The sequence below is a fragment of the Diabrotica virgifera genome, chromosome 4 (assembly GCF_917563875.1).
Source record: "Diabrotica virgifera virgifera chromosome 4, PGI_DIABVI_V3a".
NCBI classification, from domain to species: Eukaryota; Metazoa; Arthropoda; class Insecta; order Coleoptera; family Chrysomelidae; genus Diabrotica; species Diabrotica virgifera.
Window position 1 is genome coordinate 92366723 of NC_065446.1, and position 22250 is coordinate 92388972.

Consider the following 22250-nt stretch of genomic DNA (forward strand, 5'->3'; position numbering starts at 1 on the left):
ACAGTACTGAAACCAAAATACTCTGAATATTCCGACGAAAGTAAGCAAGAAAACTACATTTTGATTTTTGATAATGCTAATTCCAATGAAGTTTTTCTACAGAGTGAAGTGATACTCAAATAAAGGAGTGTGCTTCAAAACTACATGAAAACTATCCTGATGATATTGAATCTGAAATTGAAGACGAACTAGTGTTCAAATAGTTTATAGTCCAGCTTCAAGATTTGCAGGGATAACAATGTATTCGTGCTTCACAGTTATTTATGAGAACAAACTCGAATCGGCGTTCCCAAATGAGTCAGTAGCTTTTAAGATTTATCTTACGCTAATGATTACAAATGCAATAGGCGAACGGTCATTTTCAAAAATGAACATTATTGTTCATTTTTTATTAAAAACGGTCACCGGTTCGACAGTGGCATAAAATAGACTAGCATTTCTCTCAATAAAGGCTATTGAGAATGATGTTCTCGAAAATTTGGAATTTGAAGATATTTTAAGTAGTTTTGTTTCTATGAAACTCAGAAAACTTCTTTTATAATCATAAGGCTTCGAAAACTCAAACTAAATTTACTGGAATTTAGCCTAACATTATTGTAATATAATAAGTAAAATATATTAAATATTTTATTTAGCCATAGCCCAACATTTTGTCATTATTAGCTTTTATATTTTCTAATTAAAATAATGTATTTAAGTACAGTAAAACCTGTCATATCCGGATCAATGTGGCGACAAACCGATCCGGATATGAAAAAATCCGGATATCAAGACCACTTATTTCATAGTCTTTAAAACGTTTTCTCCTTCATACATTCCAGTAATCAACGCCGTCAATAACTTTCGTCGACAGACACCTTTTATAGATTCTATAACACCTTGATCCATAGGCTACATTTGGGGGAAAAAAGACACTTCATTTCGCCATCTTTTAGTTCTTTTGGGTCGGGATGAGAGGGTGCGTTGTCCAACAGCAGGACTGCCTTTCTCGGTAGATGCGGACGGCAAAACCGTCCGGATATGGGGAGGTCCGGATATGAAGGTCCGGATATGGCAGGTTGTACTGTACTAAAATTCAAAACTTTTCAAAGCTTTTTTAACTTTTCTAGATTTTATTTTATTAATTTAAAATATCTTGGAGTATTTTTTGTGTTAAAGCAACATAAATAAACAGTTTTTTTACTATTTCTTTAGTTTATTTCTTCAAGCAACACGTTTTACAAAACGAAACAAAATTTAAGGTTAGGTCTACAAAATGTCCACTAATATATCTAAGGAATACCGCTCAGAGATGGAGGGGATATCGGAGATTTTGCCGGTTTTGGAGGGAGAATGTGGAGGTTTCTTAAGGGGCCGCAAAGCTTGGGTTACCTAGGAGCCTCAAGACTCTTAATCCGAGACTGGACAATTCAGACATAATATATTATATATTTTAAAGTAGACGACTTGAAAATAATATTGTCAATATTTTGTTGCGTTCCTTCTTCCTTGGACAACTTTATTAGAAGATAGTTTAAGAAATAACTGTAAGACCAAATACTTGCCATGTTGGGATAGTAGCATAAGGTTTTTTCCTCATGATTTACTATGGGATCACTAACTGGTGAATTTTACTGTCATCATCGCATGTGGTTGTCTTTTCAAAGACAAATCACATGCTATGATTTTCCTGACGGGTATTCTTCAGTTAAGGCGGGTTGACACAATCCAAGTGTACTTCGTCCAAGTCTACTTGAACGATGCGCGCGCAACACTTGGAAGCTACTTTTATCGTGTCACCCAACTTTCTTCCAAGTAGTGTCAAAGTGTAAAGTTACAATGCCGTGCAGTCGAAAAATATAAAACGGGATATAAGTACAAATAGAAAATGGTCTGAAACGGAGAGCGTTAGATTTATGGAGCTGTACGAAGCTGAGGAAGCATTATGGAATATAAAAAGGATGCTGGAAAACGACGTATTAAAAAAAATAATGCCATGAGAACTACGTATCAACAGGAAGCCGAAAAAATAAAAGCATCAACTACAACAGATGCGTCAACTGAAGACATTTATGGGCGCAATATAGCGTGGTTTACGCTCATAAGATCAGAAAAAGATTATTTAATCTGCTAAGTAATTACGTGTAATAATATTTTTCATATTATCAGTATGTTAAAACCTATTTACGGCAAAGGTGCGTAAACGCAGCTTTTATTATTATTTTATGGGGCCTTTTGTTGAAGTAACAAAAGTAAGGAGTATTTCTAACAACGAGGGATCGATATTTATACTTTGGGTATTGTTATCTATGTACAAATATCCGTTACTTGACATTACATGAGTTACACTAAGGGGAACTATGCCTGAGACGGCATACTGGCTGAGATGGCATATCACGCGTTTTTCGTAAACTATTCCAAATTTGGTGCCTAGTGTGACAGTTTTCAGTTCCTCAAGTTAAAATTTGTTAACATTGTTGAAGTTATGCATGTTAGTTTTATTTTGACAGCAGTAGCCTTTGGAATGTTAATTAAGTAGGACAAAAAATTTATTGACTTTTTTTGTATCACATTATAATTCGCGAGTCTTTACACCTGAGTTAAGTTTTTAAATTTTGTGATGTTCTTTTACCTTATGCCTATCACGTCTGTATCGATTTATATCTTAAAAATATGCTTGAAAAATTAGGTTAAAAACGGTATGATTGCATGTTGCCTGAGATGGCATAGTAAGAAGGTGGATTAGATGGCATAGGTATGCCATCTCACCCTTATGCGTTTTTACACTGCATTAATTTTGTTATATGATTGAAGTTTGTCGTTACAGTTATGGGTCGTTTTAAGAGGAATTCGAACCGACAAAATCGATTCCGTCGATGTTGAGACAAGTGACGAGGAAGATGCTGCTTGCATTTTTTGTAATGGCCTCTTTTCGTTATCTCGTTCTCGAAAAACCTGACTAAGATGTGCCAAATGACTAACCTTGCCAAATTTGTGGCAAGTGGTCATATTCCGAATGTGCCGGTGTACCCAAGACTACAAAAAAAAATTATTTGTGATTTATGAGTCGAGATTAGTGCCTTTATTTCAAGGGTATGCCATCTTACCCACATGTATGTGGGTGAGATGGCACATGTAATACTTTACAATTTATTTTTTCAGAAAAAAACTATAATATGTACCTTGTTAAAGAATAATGTTATATGTGTGTAAATGTTCCTAGCACTGACTTTGATTTTTATTACATGTCTAACTCTATCGATTATCGATTACAAAACATTAAAAAAAAAGTATGCCGTCTCAGGCATATCTCCCCTACATGATAATTTAATGATTTATGCACATGTTCATACGAAAAATTTTTTCTCTCATATTTGTATGAACTTTTTGAATTTTTGGATGGATCATTTGCAATAGTTGTTCAAATTGTTCGGTAGTTATTCCTAAATGGTTTTTAAATGTATCTTTATCTTCATTTACTGCTTCACTTAGAAAATTACGAAGCTCCAAGCGCTTCACGTTTACGTATCCAATTACGAGTCCAAATTTTCCTTTTTTTTCTTTTTTCTGGATTTCAAGCTCATGTTTCTAGATCGACATGTCACTGAGAGGACCACAAATTATGATTTTCTACTTACAAAGTGATTGATTAAGTTAAAAAATCAATACGAATTCTTTGTGAAAATTTTAATTTTATCTCAGACTAACGAAAATCCAGTCTTAACATTACAACACAAGAAAATAAGTCAAAATGGTCAAAACAGCATTGAGGTTGCACAAATTCACTAAGGGATACAATACAATGGAGTGATGAATCCAGATTTGAAGTTTGTGTTGGAGTCGGGTTGGATACAGTAGGAGTCAAGTTACACGCAGGAAAAGTAAAGCTTTTCAGCTTAATGTTTTAACAGAAAAGTCAAATTTGCTACGTTTATCATGGTCTGGGACAGCATGTCATCGAATAGTTTGGAAAAATTGCATTTTATCGATGGAATCTTAAATACGGGCAAATATTATTTGAAGGATTTAAATAATTTCTTACCGATTGTGGAACAAAGTCGTTTCAATAAGTTTAAATTAGCGAAAGATATTGTCTTCCAACGCGATGGCGTAGGTTGCCATACCTCAAAAAAGAGTTTAAACTGGATTGGTGACCACGGTATACTACTTCTGGAATACGTTTCTAACAGTCCCGACTTGTCCCCGAGAAAAACTTTTGCGCCTCTTTTTTACGCGAAATAAAAAAAAACATTGAGGAAACATCCTGCTAGATCCGTCAAAGAAATGAAACAAAACTTGCAAAAAATATGGGACCTATTTACACCAGAGTGTTGTCAGAACTTTATAAAAACTATGCCTCGAAGAATTTTGAATCTAATTAAAAATAAAAATGATGTCACTTAGTTGTAAACTTCCACATTTGTTTTGTTAAAATTAGATATTTTTTACGTTTTTTTTTTAATTTGTTATTATTCTGTTTAATTAATCGTTCTTATTAATTTAAAACATATTTTGTATACTTCTGAAAATCCAAAAATTATCGATGAATTAAAACTTTTAAAGTTTAGGTATGCTGGACTTTTGTTTTTGTTCCATAAAATTGGATTTTCTTTTAAATCTACATTGGGCCAACTGATATGGGAAGGGGCTCGTAGACTTGGACTAAGTACACTTGGATCCTGTCAACCCGCCTTTAAAGTAGATTTCATGTAATCAAATGAACTATCTTTCAATAAAGTCGTCTCTAAAACGCAAATCAAAAATATGTATTGACAATATCATTTTAAAGTCATCTACTTTAAAATATGTAATATATATATATATATATATATATATATATATATATATATATATATATATATTGTTGTGATCTTGATTATTGATATGAGATAATATTTTTATATGTCATTTAATTTAATCAATGCATTAATAATAATCTAATTAATTTACCAGATCACATATCAATATGTTTTCAATCTCAGGGCTTTTTATAAAATTAATTACTTACATACGTGGCTTCTAAGTATTTCTTAATGGTTCCTAATCGGGATAGGAAAGAAAAGAGTAAAATAATAACACATATGGGTTACAATTGTAATCAAAATATTGTTTATTTTATTTAAATGGCAATCACTGCTTAATATTTGCTATATCTTATTATTCTTAAACATAACATTTACACATGGGAATCTTATTTCCTTTTGATTTCCAATTGAAAGTTTTTATTAACATTTAACTATTATGATTTATCAGCAACAATTCTATTTAAGTTTGATGAAGCTTTCCTGATATTATTGATTATGTTTCTTCAATTTTAAATGTGGTATTTACTACGAAAAACCCATACATTCATGTCCAAACAAATGAGACTGACCTTTTTCTGGTGCACTGAGAATGTCTTCACACAAGACCCGTTTCCTGCTATCCTTGGCTGCAATCAAAACCTCGTCCTGGCTTCCAGTAATGTTCTCCTCTGAAACTAGCTCGTATAGCTCTCGTTTCCTGCTTCTGTCGTGATGCTGTGTTCTACCTTTTTCGAAACTGCAATCAGCTACCGGGAACTCTTGGCTCAAGGAGGTTCTTTTACTCTCAACCTGGCCTACCTCTCGTTCTACGATAGATACTCCACACTCACGGAACTACACCGGCTTTCTCACTCTCCGTACACTACCGTCTACTACTCGACTTCACTTCTCGCCAGCTCAAAACATTCTGCTCTCTATTTGTCATTCATTCCCCTACTTTCTAAATATCCCTTCCAGATTCACAAATCAAACTTCCACCACCAACTCTCATTCGCAGTATTCCTAAAAACCAATTTTTAAACTTTCTAAATATGCTTAATGGATTTCAAAGAAAATAGTTAATTCCCATTCTAAAATTACTTTCTACTATATACAAATTTTAATGACCTATTCTCTATTTCCACTTAGTCTTATTTAGCATCGGCTAATGATCGATCCTTCCGCGAACAAACATAATTACCTATTATCGATTTCACTTGAGTCTTATTTAATCACTTCTTAAAATTAAAGATAACAATTTGTTGTATACAGGTTGTTCTAAATTTATATGCCCGTGGTTGAGAAAATTGAAAATATTTTATATTAAATTGAATTCTGTTTATAATTATCAAATTTTAATTTTCATATCAAATAGAAATATAACAAATCCCCGCCTTGTATTCGATAAAATTTATCTGCATTTTTAAATAAATTTTCTCGAGGCAAAACCAACTCCCTGTATATTTCCTTACTTTAATCTACGTCTTATACCCCTTCTTCTTGTATTACTCTAATTAGTCCCACCTGTAGAGTAATTGTTTCCTTATTTTCAGTGTCCTCATCCTGTGTTAGAGTGTCGGCTATTATGTTGTCTTTTCCTTTTTCCCATATCAATCTTCTGTCTTTTTCCTCAGATTTTTCACATACTTTTACCGTGTATTCTGCATCCTCGTTTTCATATGCCTCCTCTTCAAATGCCACTGTTTCGATCATATCTTTTTCGCTTTCATTTGTTAGCTTTATTTCTTCTTCTCCTGAGCTCATCTCTTCTTTTGAGGAATCCCAGTTTTCTTTTGCTTTTGATACTCTCAATTTTTCTTCTTCTGGGGTCAACTCTTCTTTTGAGGAGCCACAGGTTTCATTTTCTTTTGTCTTTTTCTGACTTTTTCTCCCTTTTCTTCTTTGTCCTTGCTTCGTTGCCAAATTCATTTCCACTGTTTGTTCTTTACCTGATTCGTCCGTATTTTGTTTCTCCTGTTCCTTGTTCTGTTCTTCTTCTTTTTCTTCTGTTAGATTCATCGTATTATTTTTAAAATCTATCACTACATGTTTTTCTGCCAATTCGTCAACTCCTACTATCATGTCATGTGACATGTTTGGCATTATTACACATTGTAGTGCATACATCTTCTTACCCAGTCGTACCATTACTCGTATGCCTTCATTTATAGTTGCCAATGTCCGTTTGTTTGCGCCCACTAAATTTACCCTAGGTATTTTGTAAATTAAATTTGTTAAGTTAACTTCTTCTATTAGTTTTCTGTTGACCAATGTTATTTCAGATCCAGTGTCTATCATAATTTTAATTGGTTTCTCGTTGATAAATCCATCCACAAATTTTAAATTAACTCCATTTTTCTTTTCGTTGTTTCTTGCCAATTTAATAAACTCCTTGGGGTTACAAAAGATTCCTGTTTGATTTTTGGTTTTTAGTGAGCGCCGTCGTGAAAAAACGCCGGTTGCTCATCGTAGTTTATATTTTCGTCATAATGTCTCTCTCCGTCATATTCATCTGTCTGGGTATTATTTACTTCTCTTCTATTTTCTCTTGGTCTGTCGGATCTGTTTCGGTTTTCTCGATATCCCTGTTCATTTTGTCTAACATTATTTCTGTTTTCTTGATTTGCGAGTGTGGTGTTTCTATTCTGGTATTCTCGATTTCTGTCCTCATTCCATTGCCTATTTCTTTGTTCATAATTTCCTCTTCCGTTGTCTCTATTTTCGTTTTCCCTTCTGGGATTAAATTCTCGTCTTGTATAGTCCCTCCTATTTTGATTTCTATCTCTGTAATCCTGTGTTTCTCGGAGCCTGTAATCTTCTCGCGACCTTCTTGATTTTCTTTCTCTTAAACGTGATTCTCTTATTTGTAGGAATTGGCATAAACTATCTATGTCTTTGTAGTTTTGCAATGTGATATGGTCTTCCAGCGTTTCTTCGAAATGTCTTGCAATCAGTTCGACTAATTGTTCCGATGAGTAATTATATTGTAGATGTTTTGCGTTATAGTAAATTTGTAATGCATATGTCCTTTCTGATATACCCATCCTATCATTGTATTTCCCATTTTGCAATTCCTTGTTAATTTCCAATTGTTGGACTTTTCCCCAGAAATAATTCAAAAATTTTTGTTCAAATTGTTGCCAACTGTCAAATTCTTCTTCTTTGCAATCGAACCATAGGCTTGCTTCATATTTTAGATGGTTTCTGATAGTTTCTTTTGCTGTTTCGAAATTTCCGATGTGCTGTATTTTCTTTTTCAGGCTATTTATGAACGGCACTGGGTGTAATCTTCTTACATCCCCGCCAAACCTTATCTTCACGTCATCTGTGCTATGTATAACATTTTCTCTTCTTTCTCCTACATTTTGTTGAATATTGATTTCCGCAATCTTTCTTTCCATTTCTTCTCTGATTGCTTGAATAGCGTTTTCAAACTTGTTTTCCAAATTTTCTATTTCCTTTTTCTGGCAATTCGTTACCTCCTTTATTTTGATTTTGATTTCTTTAATCTCTAACTCCTGTTTCTCGCTCTTTTCTGCAATCTCTTCTATTTTTTTAACCATTTCCTTCTTAATACTCTCTATATTTCTGTTGTTCTCTTCTATCGCTTGTTTTGTTTCCTGTTGATTGTCATCCATTTTATCCATTGTTCGTTTTGCTTCATCCATTTTTTGTGACTGGATTTGCATAAGTTGTAGTATCTTTTCTATTCCTGATAATTCTTGCTGTTCTGATGCCATGATTGTCGTGTCGAAAATATCTTCTTGGTCTGAATGTTCTTTTTGTTTCTTGTTGTCTTTGCTTTGGCTTCTTGTCACAGACATTTGTTTTCAAGAAATACTGTCCCCGCCAAATATGAAATTTTACTAGTATGTTACCAAGACGACTTTTTCTCACCCAAATATTATAAATTGTCAATAAATATATCAAATGTAAATATCGTAAAATAAATTATTAAATCAGTTATGTAAAATTAGTACCTAAAGAGATCTAAAATTTTATGTTATCAAATGTAAGTATCTCACTTTTTACCACAGGCATATAAATTTTCAAATACCGGCTTTACTCTTTCTATCCTTCAAATTTGCCACTAGAAATACTTTTCCATGCTTTCCACGTTGGACGACAGTTGTTGTGATCTTGATTATTGATATGAGATAATATTTTTATATGTCATTTAATTTAATCAATGCATTAATAATAATCTAATTAATTTACCAGATCACATATCAATATGTTTTCAATCTCAGGGCTTTTTATAAAATTAATTACTTACATACGTGGCTTCTAAGTATTTCTTAATGGTTCCTAATCGGGATAGGAAAGAAAAGAGTAAAATAATAACACATATGGGTTACAATTGTAATCAAAATATTGTTTATTTTATTTAAATGGCAATCACTGCTTAATATTTGCTATATCTTATTATTCTTAAACATAACATTTACACATGGGAATCTTATTTCCTTTTGATTTCCAATTGAAAGTTTTTATTAACATTTAACTATTATGATTTATCAGCAACAATTCTATTTAAGTTTGATGAAGCTTTCCTGATATTATTGATTATGTTTCTTCAATTTTAAATGTGGTATTTACTACGAAAAACCCATACATTCATGTCCAAACAAATGAGACTGACCTTTTTCTGGTGCACTGAGAATGTCTTCACACAAGACCCGTTTCCTGCTATCCTTGGCTGCAATCAAAACCTCGTCCTGGCTTCCAGTAATGTTCTCCTCTGAAACTAGCTCGTATAGCTCTCGTTTCCTGCTTCTGTCGTGATGCTGTGTTCTACCTTTTTCGAAACTGCAATCAGCTACCGGGAACTCTTGGCTCAAGGAGGTTCTTTTACTCTCAACCTGGCCTACCTCTCGTTCTACGATAGATACTCCACACTCACGGAACTACACCGGCTTTCTCACTCTCCGTACACTACCGTCTACTACTCGACTTCACTTCTCGCCAGCTCAAAACATTCTGCTCTCTATTTGTCATTCATTCCCCTACTTTCTAAATATCCCTTCCAGATTCACAAATCAAACTTCCACCACCAACTCTCATTCGCAGTATTCCTAAAAACCAATTTTTAAACTTTCTAAATATGCTTAATGGATTTCAAAGAAAATAGTTAATTCCCATTCTAAAATTACTTTCTACTATATACAAATTTTAATGACCTATTCTCTATTTCCACTTAGTCTTATTTAGCATCGGCTAATGATCGATCCTTCCGCGAACAAACATAATTACCTATTATCGATTTCACTTGAGTCTTATTTAATCACTTCTTAAAATTAAATATAACAATTTGTTGTATACAGGTTGTTCTAAATTTATATGCCCGTGGTTGAGAAAATTGAAAATATTTTATATTAAATTGAATTCTGTTTATAATTATCAAATTTTAATTTTCATATCAAATAGAAATATAACAATATATATATATATATATATATATATATATATATATATATATATATATATATATATATATATATATTTTTGTAAATGTAAAAAAATTTTTTGAAAACATCATAATTTAGAACTTTATAAGATTTTTGACAAAAAAATTAACTTTTTTAACACCTTTTGTGAACAACCACAACTTACTGTAAGTACTATAAATTTTGTAAGGTCCTGTAACATAAAATTACCATCATATATTTTATATTGCAGTTTACCCTGACGATGGGAACAATTTATTAAAGTTTCCGAAAGCTTGGACAAGTAAAAAGTGTTTTCTTTCACCTAGAACTTGCTGAATTCCCCAATAATAAACCTTGTTTTATATATATATATATATATATATATATATATATATATATATATATATATATATATATATATGTCTGAATTGTCAAAATAAATGAGTTAGATAAAATTAAATTATTAGAAGAATTTGTTTACTTACTAATAATAACAAAATTTGCTTATTTTATTAATGTTTTGTATTTATACAGAAAATAGCTTCAGAACAATATATCCAACAATAATTTCATAATAATATAAAATATACTTACAGAATTATAATAATACAGATGCCGAAAAGTCCAGCAGATACAAAATTATAAAATCCTGGATCAGTATCGACCGTGGCATTGTAAATAAAAGTATAAAATGGCGAAGATCCTATACTAACAATAAATTCAACCACCATTATCAAAGCAAATACTTTGGCTATCTCGTCATCAGGTACTAATTTTGAGATTAGGGTTCTGGATTGTGGGCTTATTATGCCAGAAATAAATTTTACTGCAGCCGCTAAAACAAAAGAGGAAATCAGAACATTAATTTGATAATACGTAGAAATAGGCATTAAAATCACCATCAAACCAATTTTCATAGATCTTTCCTAAAAACCAATAGTTTCTAACGTGTGGTTTTACTATTTTTCTTCTAAAAATAATTTACGCTCAAATTTTCTTACAAATAAATATACTGTTTAATTATTATTTTTCTATTTCAATTTTCTACTAATAGACCTGGATCCCGCGTACCAAAAAAAAATTGAAAGCTGAAAATTTGTTAATAGCTTAACGGTGTCTAGTCGGACAAACTTTGATGTATGGGAATACTGGAACACGGAAAGTTTTAATTGTGGAACAGGTTAAAAATTTGGAACGTCAGACTACGAAAACGTTCTATGTATTTTGTCGGACAGAACTTTCAATTGATTTGTTACCATTCTACTTTAAAATGTATAATATATGTCTGAATTGCCGATATGAATGAGTCAGATTAAATTAAATTATTTTAATTATTATTTTTAATTAATGAAATTGAATAATTTTTTTACTAAGCAACAAAATTTTTGTTACATTTATTAATATTTTGTATTTTGACAACGACGTCCGAAGTGGAAGTCGAAACGTTAATAAAATCATTTTTCAAGTTAAATTGTGGCTTATTTCCCAATTAGAATGATAAATTTCAACATCCATGAAAGGTTTATACTAATATAAACTCTCAATATAACATGAGAAACTAATCTCTCAATATGAAGAATTGCTGATCTGCCGACCTGGACCTGGAGGATCCAGAAACCCGCAGATTCGGGAGGAGTAGGAGATGCAAACCAAAGAAGACTTGGAGGAGACGCCTTTACCGAGAAAAGCGGGTTGATATTGGTATGACCCAGTGGCGGCTCGTCAGAGGAGGCAACGGAGGCTTAGCCTCCCCATAAATTCTTTACACATTTTATCTCTGGGACATAATATTTCTATAATTATTGATGAAATGTCACTGTTTTCTTTATTTTGAATCGCGAGAAACAACAAGCGATCGTACTAATACAAAGTGTAAATTATTGCACACTTGTCTTGTAACTAACGCATCTGGAACGCATCACACGCTCTCATATCACTACCACCGAACACCAAGGCAGGCAGGAACCACACTCTACTCCGTTGTTTACTACGGAGACCAAAGGATGGTATCGCTAGTATCCTACTCTTAATTTTGGTGAACGCGCGCATTTAAAATAATGCATCTGGCGATCGATAATATGGTACGATCAGTACGAGGGATAGCAGGGAGCGAGGGTCGGCACCTCGTCATGAGCACAACTTAAGTTAGGACAAACTTCTCGAAACCAGCAATATAGTATCCTATGCGTACAAAAAAGAATGTGTGTGTACTTTGTACGCACGTAAGAAGTTATACTTCTATTATATGATTATATGATTATAAACGAAATTAATATACTTTTTATTTATATTTTATTTAAATATTAAACTAATTTATAGTTACTACTTCTCAAACATTCTTATTAAAACAGTGCCAAAAATTAAAATAATAAAAGAATAAAACACACACAAACACATTAAAAATGCCACAAATGATTTCTGAACATTAATTGTCGGAAAATTTTTTAACTAAATACGTATTTTCTGAAAATAAAATTATATAATAAATATACTTACAATCATAAAATGTATAAAAAAAATAAAAAAATAAGTTTCTATTGGGATTCGAACCAACTTATCAGCGCAGTTGGTATTGGCGTTGTATTGGGGTTCATTCGCATTAAACGCTTCGCCACGGAGACAACGTGTCATTATGTGCGAAGATCGACTAACTAAACGGATTAAACTTTTGACATTTTTGAATTACATAAATCAAATTATTTTGATTTTGAATTGAAATGATTTAGAATTGAAAAAATACAACAAAACATAGAGTAAGAAAACAATACATTAGGTGAATATTCATAGAAATTTTGATGGTAATCAAATTATGTAAATAAAAGTATTACATACTATGTATTTTGGTAGGTTCAAATAGGTAGGTACATATGATACATTTACAATTATTACGTACCTGTTGCTTTAAAAACTAATTAAAAGTCACTACAATTATAAACTTTTTTGTTTCTGTCCTCACAACAATAAAACTAATATATTATACATTTGTTTACCTTCATATTGAACAATTATTTATTATTGACAGATCATTTCAACACCCAATCAGAGCCCGTATAACGACTAATACCATACTGTCGGTGTGCGCATGCGCGCAGATCAATATAAATTCACCCTCAATCTCAATCGCGCCTAAAGAAGTATAACTTCAATAATACTCGATAGAAAAACGTAATATTTTATCGCTTCACGTCATACTGCCCGCAAGGGAGGCAAAATCCGAATTGGGCTCACTTGTGTTTTTACTTATATTCTATAAGGAAGTTAACAGTCGGGGTATTTCTTGGTGTGATTTTATCATTTTATTTATTTTTTTTTTTTTTAATTAGTGTTTGGTGAATTTTTGTATTTCATATATTTTTATTTGTGTTGTTATTGGCTTGGTAAGGTTATTTTTACAATTTATGTACCGTTGTTTGTTTATATAAAATGGATAAGTTAAACGAAATCAAAATATCTGAAGATATAATTGACTGGCTGGAATAATTTTAATACTTTAAGTATATATAATAAAGCTTATATTATTAAAACTTTAGGAAGACCACAGCCAAATTTAACTACTGTTAAATCCTCAGGTAACTGTCAAAGTCGTGCATTTAATATTAATTGGTATAATAAATGGGACTGGTTAACCGGGTCTATTAAGATGGAAAAAGTTTTTTGCTATCCTTGTATCTTATTTTCAACACAAACCGAACATACAACGTGGTCTAAAATAGGATATTCAGATCTAAAAAATTTACCTCGTTCAACTGAAAGACATTCCAAATCTAAAGATCACATATTTTCGTCGTGTAAATTAAAACTTTTTGCTAAACAAAATATAATAACTGCTTTAGATACAGCTCAAAAAGAGGCCATAATTACTTACAATATTCAGGTTTTGGTAAATAGGATGAATTTAAAAAGGCTTATAGATATAACAATATATTTGGCTTCGCAAGAATTAGCTTTTCCCGGACACGATGAAAGTGATGATTTCATTAATCGCGGCAATTACAAGGAACTTCTATCGTTGTGGGGTAAATATGACTCAAAATTCGAAAAATTTTTGAACGGCACTATTTTTTCAGGGACTTCAAAAACAATCCAAAACGAGCTTATAGAAAGTGTGTCAAATATAATTCAAGATAGCATAAATAATGAGATTCACAAAGTTTCTTTTTTTGCATGGGAAATTGATCAAACGACAGATATTTCTTGTAATTCCCAACTTTCAATCGTTTTCAGATATGTTAAAGACGGTAGAGTTGTAGAGCGATTTATGGGTTTTTATGATGTTTCATCTGGGCGAACTGCAGACGATTTATTTAATTTTTTAATCAATAAATGCGACAAATATAATTTTAGACAAAAGCTAATTGCACAAATCTATGACGGCGCTGCCGTCATGGCTGGTCATTTAAATGGTTTACAAACTAAAATAAAATCCATAGAACTTCATGCACTGTTTACACATTGTCATGCTCATTGATTAAATTTAGTACTAAGTAAAGCGTGTAACAACATAAAAGATTGTCGCATATTTTTCTCAAATATGTCTGGATTTACGGCTTTCTTTTCTAAATCTACTAAAAGAAGTCATATTTTGAAAGATATTTGCGGCAGCAGAATGCCAACTTTTGCTGCTACGCGTTGGAATTCTACATCTAGAATAGTATTTTCAGTGCACACCTACAAAGCTAAATTAATTTATGTCGTTAATTTTATTTTAAATAGTAACGATTTTAAAAACGACGATCAAAGTATCAGCGAGGCAAAAGGGTTCAAATGTCTTTTAAATGATCACAAATTTTGTTTTTTGCTGGAAACATTTAAATTAATTTTTGAGCAAATAGATGCGGTTTTTTCAGTTCTTCAAAATAAACCGACAGACATTAATTTCTCAAAACAACGATTAAATAATTTAACACAAGTTTTAATAAATTTTAGAAATGACGATAAATGTTTTGATAACGTTTTTGAGTTAATTAATATAAATGTTGAACCTCCTTTGAAAAAAAGAAAAACTATTTTAGACTTACCCGATTTAAAACAATGTTATAAACAGATTTATATAGAAATATTGGACACCATCAATACGCAAATTAAAGTTAGATTTTCCGATGTACAAAAGTTACACTATTTTGATTTATTATTATTTGAAAAATTTCCATTGTATTCAATAGATTTCCCCCAGGAATTATATAATGATTTATCAGCTCAATATCCATTTTTTGATACTGATCAGTTAAAAAATGAGTTAATTGTATTGTACAGTGACCCTCAAATGTTTGAAAATTGTAAGTCTCCTTCTGATGTATTAATTTTTTTGTTTCAAAATGACATATGAATGCATGCCAGAGTTGTACAAATTTATATCTATTGTAGTAACTATTCCTATAACATCAGCTTCAGTAGAAAGAAATTTTTCAGCGCTAAAAAGAATTAAAACTTATAGTCGCAATTCGATGAGCCAAAGTAGATTGAGTAATGTATCTCTTCTTTCAATCGAAAAAGAGTACATTAAAGAAATAATCAATTCAAAATCAACATTTTATGACGATGTGATGATGACAATTTTGCAAACGTAAAAAATAAAAGAATTCCGCTTATTTTTAAAGCACAGTAGGTGACATTAATTTCCTAAAAAATAACATGTAACATGAATACATCATATGTTTATTTTTAATAACGATCTTTTAATAAGTCCATGACCAAATGTTTACCACCGTTATGTTGCTTTTTTTTTAATTTTACTACAGAATTATTTTTAAGTTTTATTTTTATTTTGTTATTTATTTTATTACACTGAGCGTTATGTTCAAGCGAGTGTACATAACCAAAATTCTTACCAAAGAAAGTTACGTTTTTTTCTTTAAAACCTGAGAAAGAATTATCTTTTAATTTAATTTTTACTTTGTTACTGTTTTAAATTAAACGTTACGTTCAAACCGATAATGTTTAGCGGTTTTGATCAAGAAAGTGTTCTGTGTTTTCACCTTTCTATATTCTCGTTTTCAAGTTGAATAATTTTACTGTTGATAGTGACAGTGACTCAGAAAATGCGACAGCAGGAGAAAATGAAATTAAATGTTAAGTATTTTAAGTGGTGTTGTGCAATCATTATTCCGACAGATTACAAGTGCAATAATGAAAAGACTCTCTTATATTTGTAGATTTTGATTTTTTAAATAAATAAAAAAGAGCGGGGACATGCTTGCATTTTTTGCTGATTTTTAAAAATGTTAACTGTATACATACGTTAATTTTAGATTTAACCCCGTTTTTATAAAGTTCTTTTAGTATCAATAATTCTAACAATATTATTATTATTAATTACAAAAGCTACTCCACATCAGTTATCAATGCAAGAATGCGGTAAGAGGGAGGGTCCTCGTAAGGTGAAATGTAAATAAAGTAGTAACTATTTTAAGTGATTCCTCGTTAATTGTTGTGTTGTGCAATTAATATTCAAATAGAGATTACAAGTGCAATAATTAAAAGACTCTCGTTTTAAAATGTTATTATATTTGTGTATTTTGTATTTTTGAAATAAATAAAAAAAAGTGCGGGGACATGCTTGCATTTTTTGCTGAATTTAAAAAATGTTGAACTGTATATTGACGTTGATTTTAGATCTGACCCTGTTTTTATAAAGTTCTTTTAGTATCAATAATTCTAACAATATTATTATCATTAATTACAAAAGCTAATCTACATCAGTTATTAATGCAAGCATGCGGTAAGAGGGAGGGTCCCCGTAAGGTGAAATGTAAATAAAGTAGTAAGTATTTTAAGTGATTCCTCGTTCATTGTTGTGTTGTGCAATTAATATTCTGACAGATTACAAGTGCAATAATGAAAAAACTGTCGTTTTAAAATGTTATTAAATTTGTGGACTTTGTATTTTTGAAATAAATAAAAAAGAGCGGGGACATGCTTGCATTTTTTGCTGAATTTTAAAAAATTGTGAACTGTATAGGTACTTACGTTAATTTTAGATTTAATCCTGTTTTTATAAAGTTCTTTTAGTATCAATAATTCTAACAATATTATTATTATTAATTACAAAAGCTATTCTACATCTCAGTTATCAATGCAAGCATGCGGTAAGAGGGAGGGTCCCCGTAAGGTGAAATGTAAATAAAAATGGTCAAAAACGAATGGAGCCTTAAATTACATTTTTTGGTGCATTTTTTGCTAGTGCAAATTTGTCTAGATTTTTTATAGTTATAGCCTCCCCCAGGGCCGGCGATAACAGACCTGCAAGGGATGCACTGCAGGCGGTCGCCACTATTAGGGGGGCGCCAAAACGACCTTTTTTTTGCTGGTGCGATACAAAATATTAATTTAAAAGAAACCAAAGGGCGCCTATGCTAGTTTTGCAGGCGGGCGCCTTATACCCTAGCGCCGGTACTGTCCCCTATTGTAAAACTCTCGAGCCGCCAGCCGCCACTGGTATGACCCAAAATAGAAATTTATGGAAAAATGTAATTAGGGAAGCCGGTCCAGCATAGGGATAAAGGCAAAGAGAATGATAATGAGATAAAGAGAAATGCGGAAGATAATCCTCATGAGATGAGACAAACAATGATGAATATTACAAACATACTTACCAAAATAAATATGAAAATCTGTTGTTGCAAGTCCTCGTACTAAGTCACCATTGAATGCACACATCAAACCTAATAATATAACGACTGATTCGGTTACCGCCATCTTCTTGAAAACGTAGGTACCACCGAGAGTACCAATAACGAAGACTATGATAGTTACACTGTTAAAAATAGTGTAATGTTGCAAATCCCAGTTAAACTTTCCCATTAAGAACAAGTATGTTTTACCATCACCGTTGGATATGAAAATATACAATACCATAATCACAGTCATTAATATAATTATCGCCCTGTTGAAGTTTGCTCTTGGTTTGGTTATTACGTGAACCATTCCTTTTAGGTCTGAGGGTTTGAAAATATCCTTCCAACTTTTCTGTAAAAGTATATAATGTTAAAATATAAATTATGTACATCTGTAAATAAAATAACTAGAATGTCAAATATAACTTTATGTTTATGCGAGCCATGGCCTCCTTAACAACATACCATAACATGAAAGTTTGGTAACTGTGATTAGGGGGCTTTGAAAATATCTGTTTGTGTTTATAGGGCTTTTCATTCACAGTAATTTGTTTAGAGCTTCTGTCATGTGTCACATAATATTAATATATCTACGTCGTACGTTATTGGTATTACCAATGATACAAACCGAAGACGTATGACGTAGATATATTAATATTATGTGACACATGACAGAAGCTCGAAACAAATGACAATCGATGAAAAGCTTTATATATGCATTCTGCTGATCACAACAGATGACTTTATAAGGGGTTTATTTCACATAATATGATATAATACACAACTTACATACAGTCGGGAAAATGAAAGAATAGGGCTTTTCATCGATTGTCATTGGTTTCGAGCTTCTGTCATGTGTCACATAATATTAATATATCTACGTCATACGTCTTTGGTTTGTATTATTGTATATACCAATAACGTATGTCGTAGATATATTAATATTATGTGACACATGACAGAAGCTCGAAACAAATGACTGTGAATGAAAAGCCCTATACCCATGAACGATCACATCAATCACATATTTTGTATACGCTGTGAGCTCGTACGTAGAGGGGATATTTACAAATTCGCGAGCGCCAGTAGTGACAAGTCTGTAAACCTTTACCGGAAATTTGACATAAATGTCAAAGTGATTAATTTAAAATTAAAATTAAAAACATTAATTATAAAAAATATTAGTTGGTCAAAGCTGTGGTATATACTTTTACCTTAAATATACTTACGTTTTAAATACTGAATTTAAGTTTTTTTACTGTTCCGTAATATGTAATTATAAATTATTCTATTAATCTTAGCGCCATCTACACGATAATTGTGAAAGTATCCGAAGTAAGAAATTCAGATTTTATCAATAGAACGTCAAAATGATTAGCAAAATCTTAAAAAAATCGATTACAATTTAATTACTTTTTTGCGTTGTAAATATTAAGCGATAACAATTAAATAATAATTTTAAAAATTACCGGTGAAAGTTGAATTAGTAATCCGCTAGGAGCGCCACCTCAGAGCGTATAGGGCTTTTCATTCACAGTCATTTGTTTCGAGCTTCTGTCATGTGTCACATAATATTAATATATATATATATATATATATATCGATACAAGGTACGTTGTCGCCTCACGGTGAAAACTATGACGACCTCGCCTCACCCTTTTGTAGTTCTTTTTTTCAAAAAATATATGCATATATACAATGAGGGGAACTTTCTAATTAAGAATATCTAAAGAGGGGAAACGATTTTAAATGTTTTTTTATATATAAATTTACGATTAAATCCAATGCGCTGTCGCCTCACAACTATATATGACTAAGAATGAAAGCCGGTACGTTGTTGCCTCAGGCGGCGTTGCCAAATATTCGAAAATGAATAAAGGATTGAGTGGGTCGAAATTTGGTGCACAGCGAGAGGTAGTATAGGTATTTATTACGGATATAGGTAAAGAAATAGTGGGAATTTGTTCACATGTTCTATTGTTGTTTACATTAAAAATAAAGGATGGTTATTTTTTATATTTTAAATAAGCTTAAGATATGAACATGGTTTGTTTGGATTATATGTTTAAAAATTTTGTATTAGTAGATATTCCAAAGCTAGAATTTTGCAATAAATTAAGCTAAACCAAATTATTTTGTGTGAATTATTGCTCTTATACAGTAAAATTATAAAGGCTTTTAACGATAAAATTTATTATTTGCAGTAAACATATTACCTATCTCACAGAAAAAAGTGTCAACGGTTTATTTAAAAATTTTAATTAAAAACCAGTGAATTAGTATACATAGCTGTAAAAATGTTCCAACAAAACGTATTCTTACAGCAAAGTGTACGAAAATAATTTATAAGGTGGTGAAGGTGGGGTGGTTTTAAGGGCGAAAATGGTTTTCTGAAATTTCTGGCTAAACATTGCATCGATTAAAAAAAAATCAACGCAAAAGCTGTGGGCGATAAAAAAATCTACAATTTGTGTAGTGGTCTTTTTATCCTGATCTCAAAAAATTTTGAGAAAAGCTCAAAACTAGGTTTTAGGTACCTATTTAATTTTTTTCTTCTATAAAAATGATTTCATTATGTTTTGTTTAAATGTCAAACCCTTTAATTGAGGCGTTGGTTTGATGTTTATTATATCTAAGAATAAAAAAAATTATAAAAATAGCAACAAAAAGTAAAAACAAATATTTCTATATTTTCACTTAAGCATCATATAAAAAACTTACATACCTATGCCATACATATTTTATTTCACTTTTATAAGATGTTGAATTTTTGATTTTATAATATTGGAATTCACTTTTTTATCTAGATGGATATACGCCATCTTGGATATAATTTAAAAAGTGTTCTCTTAAAAGGTTTGTTTTTTAATATTTTTTCTTTGTGGAGGCACATATGAATCGCATTCGGAATTTTCCCGTGCTTGGTTTTTTGATGATTTGAGTAGTTTTTTATTTGGATAGTACTTATCGTCACTGTCCGTTTTAAATTCTTTACTTGTTTGAGCCAGAACGTTATCTTTTGCAACCAACGCTTTACTTTTTTTAACTTCTTGCATACCTGCAATACTTGGAAAATTAATATTCGTATTTGAAGATTGCTTTTTTTATTTTCTTCCGCATTTCTAAATCGTGGTGAAAATCTAGTTATTCAATCGATTTTCCTTTATATTCTAAAGGAAGAAAATCCCTTTCCATTACTATTAAAAATTTTGACAATTTTACGGTTTGATAAATGTCAGCAGGTAATTCATATCATTCATCATGCATTTTTTCGTCATGCCCCATAAACTTGGCAAATTCTTTAGTTTAATTTTTGGACATACTTAAAATTTGTGCTACTGTTGGAATATTTTTGCGTAATTTGTTGCTTGATATAGATTCAGGGTTTGTTAAATTCATTTTGCTTGTCAATTTACGGATCGAAACATCCCCTTTGTCCCATTTTAGCTTACTGCCTAGAACTGCAAACATATTATAGTTATTAACGACGGACGACGTCAGACATGTATTTATGTCCATGTTTTATTAAAGTTTCTATGAAACCTTGCAACATTTTTGGAAGTAAAATAACAACAGCTCAAGAACCTTTACCAGAACACACTGGAATTTTGTGTCCTCTCGTAAGTACCTTTTCTCCTTCAGTTAAAACATTTTCAAAATCACTGAAGTCCGTTTATCTTTCGTTACTAGATTGCTGAATTTTTAAATACTGAACATCACCTATTCGTCTTCTGTTAAAAATAATGGCTAATGCTAGAACATAGAACTAAATTTTTATGTTTCAACATTATCAATATTGCTCTCAAACGTCTTCTGACACTTTACACCAAATTTTAATACTTTCTTCTCGGAATATTTTAATATCACTTACAAGTGGTACGAGCTTTGGTAATTTTTGTTCTTGAATATCTTTGTTAGCGAGAGAAGCAATTTCCAAACTCCAACGATTTGTCAGCAACGTTTTCAAATTATGGTAGGGGAGCCCAAGCGGGGATTTTTGCAGTTACTCGAGCGCGTCAGATTAGCATATGGGAGAAACCTGGTACCCTGCAGATGTACCTCTACCATATATTGGCTCTTAACACAGGGGAGTTCGTTAAGGGGGGCCCGAAAAAAAAATCTATCCTTAAAAAAACTCGAAATTGTCAGATTAAGATAAAGTAAGTTAAGTACATGCAAAAGAGTGTATATTTCAAAAATCTGACGATTTGAGCCTGGCGTAAGGAAATGGGTGAGTCCCAAAGTTTCACAAGAAAAAAGCGAGTATTTCGCGAAATGAATGACAGATCGAAAAACTAAAAAATATGTGCCCAATATTTTTTAAAAATCTATCGAATGATACCAAACACGACCTCCCACGGAGAGGGGTGGGGGGTAAATTTAATATTTTAAGTACGTATCCCGCGATATTTCGCGAAATGAACATCAGATCGAAAAACTGTAAA

At 31.5% G+C, this 22250-nt stretch overlaps 1 protein-coding gene across 1 annotated transcript in view; it reads right to left on the minus strand.

Annotated features, from left to right (window-relative positions):
* The window catches only part of LOC114338699 (proton-coupled folate transporter-like), a 124233-nt gene that overhangs the window by 11175 nt on the left and 90808 nt on the right, over positions 1–22250 (minus strand). Inside the window, exons 6-7 of the mRNA XM_050648267.1 lie at positions 17785–18157; positions 10787–11027 (exon numbers count right to left, since the gene is read on the minus strand). Coding sequence (XP_050504224.1) covers positions 10787–11027; positions 17785–18157 — 614 coding nt within the window. The remainder of the gene's footprint in view (positions 1–10786; positions 11028–17784; positions 18158–22250) is intronic.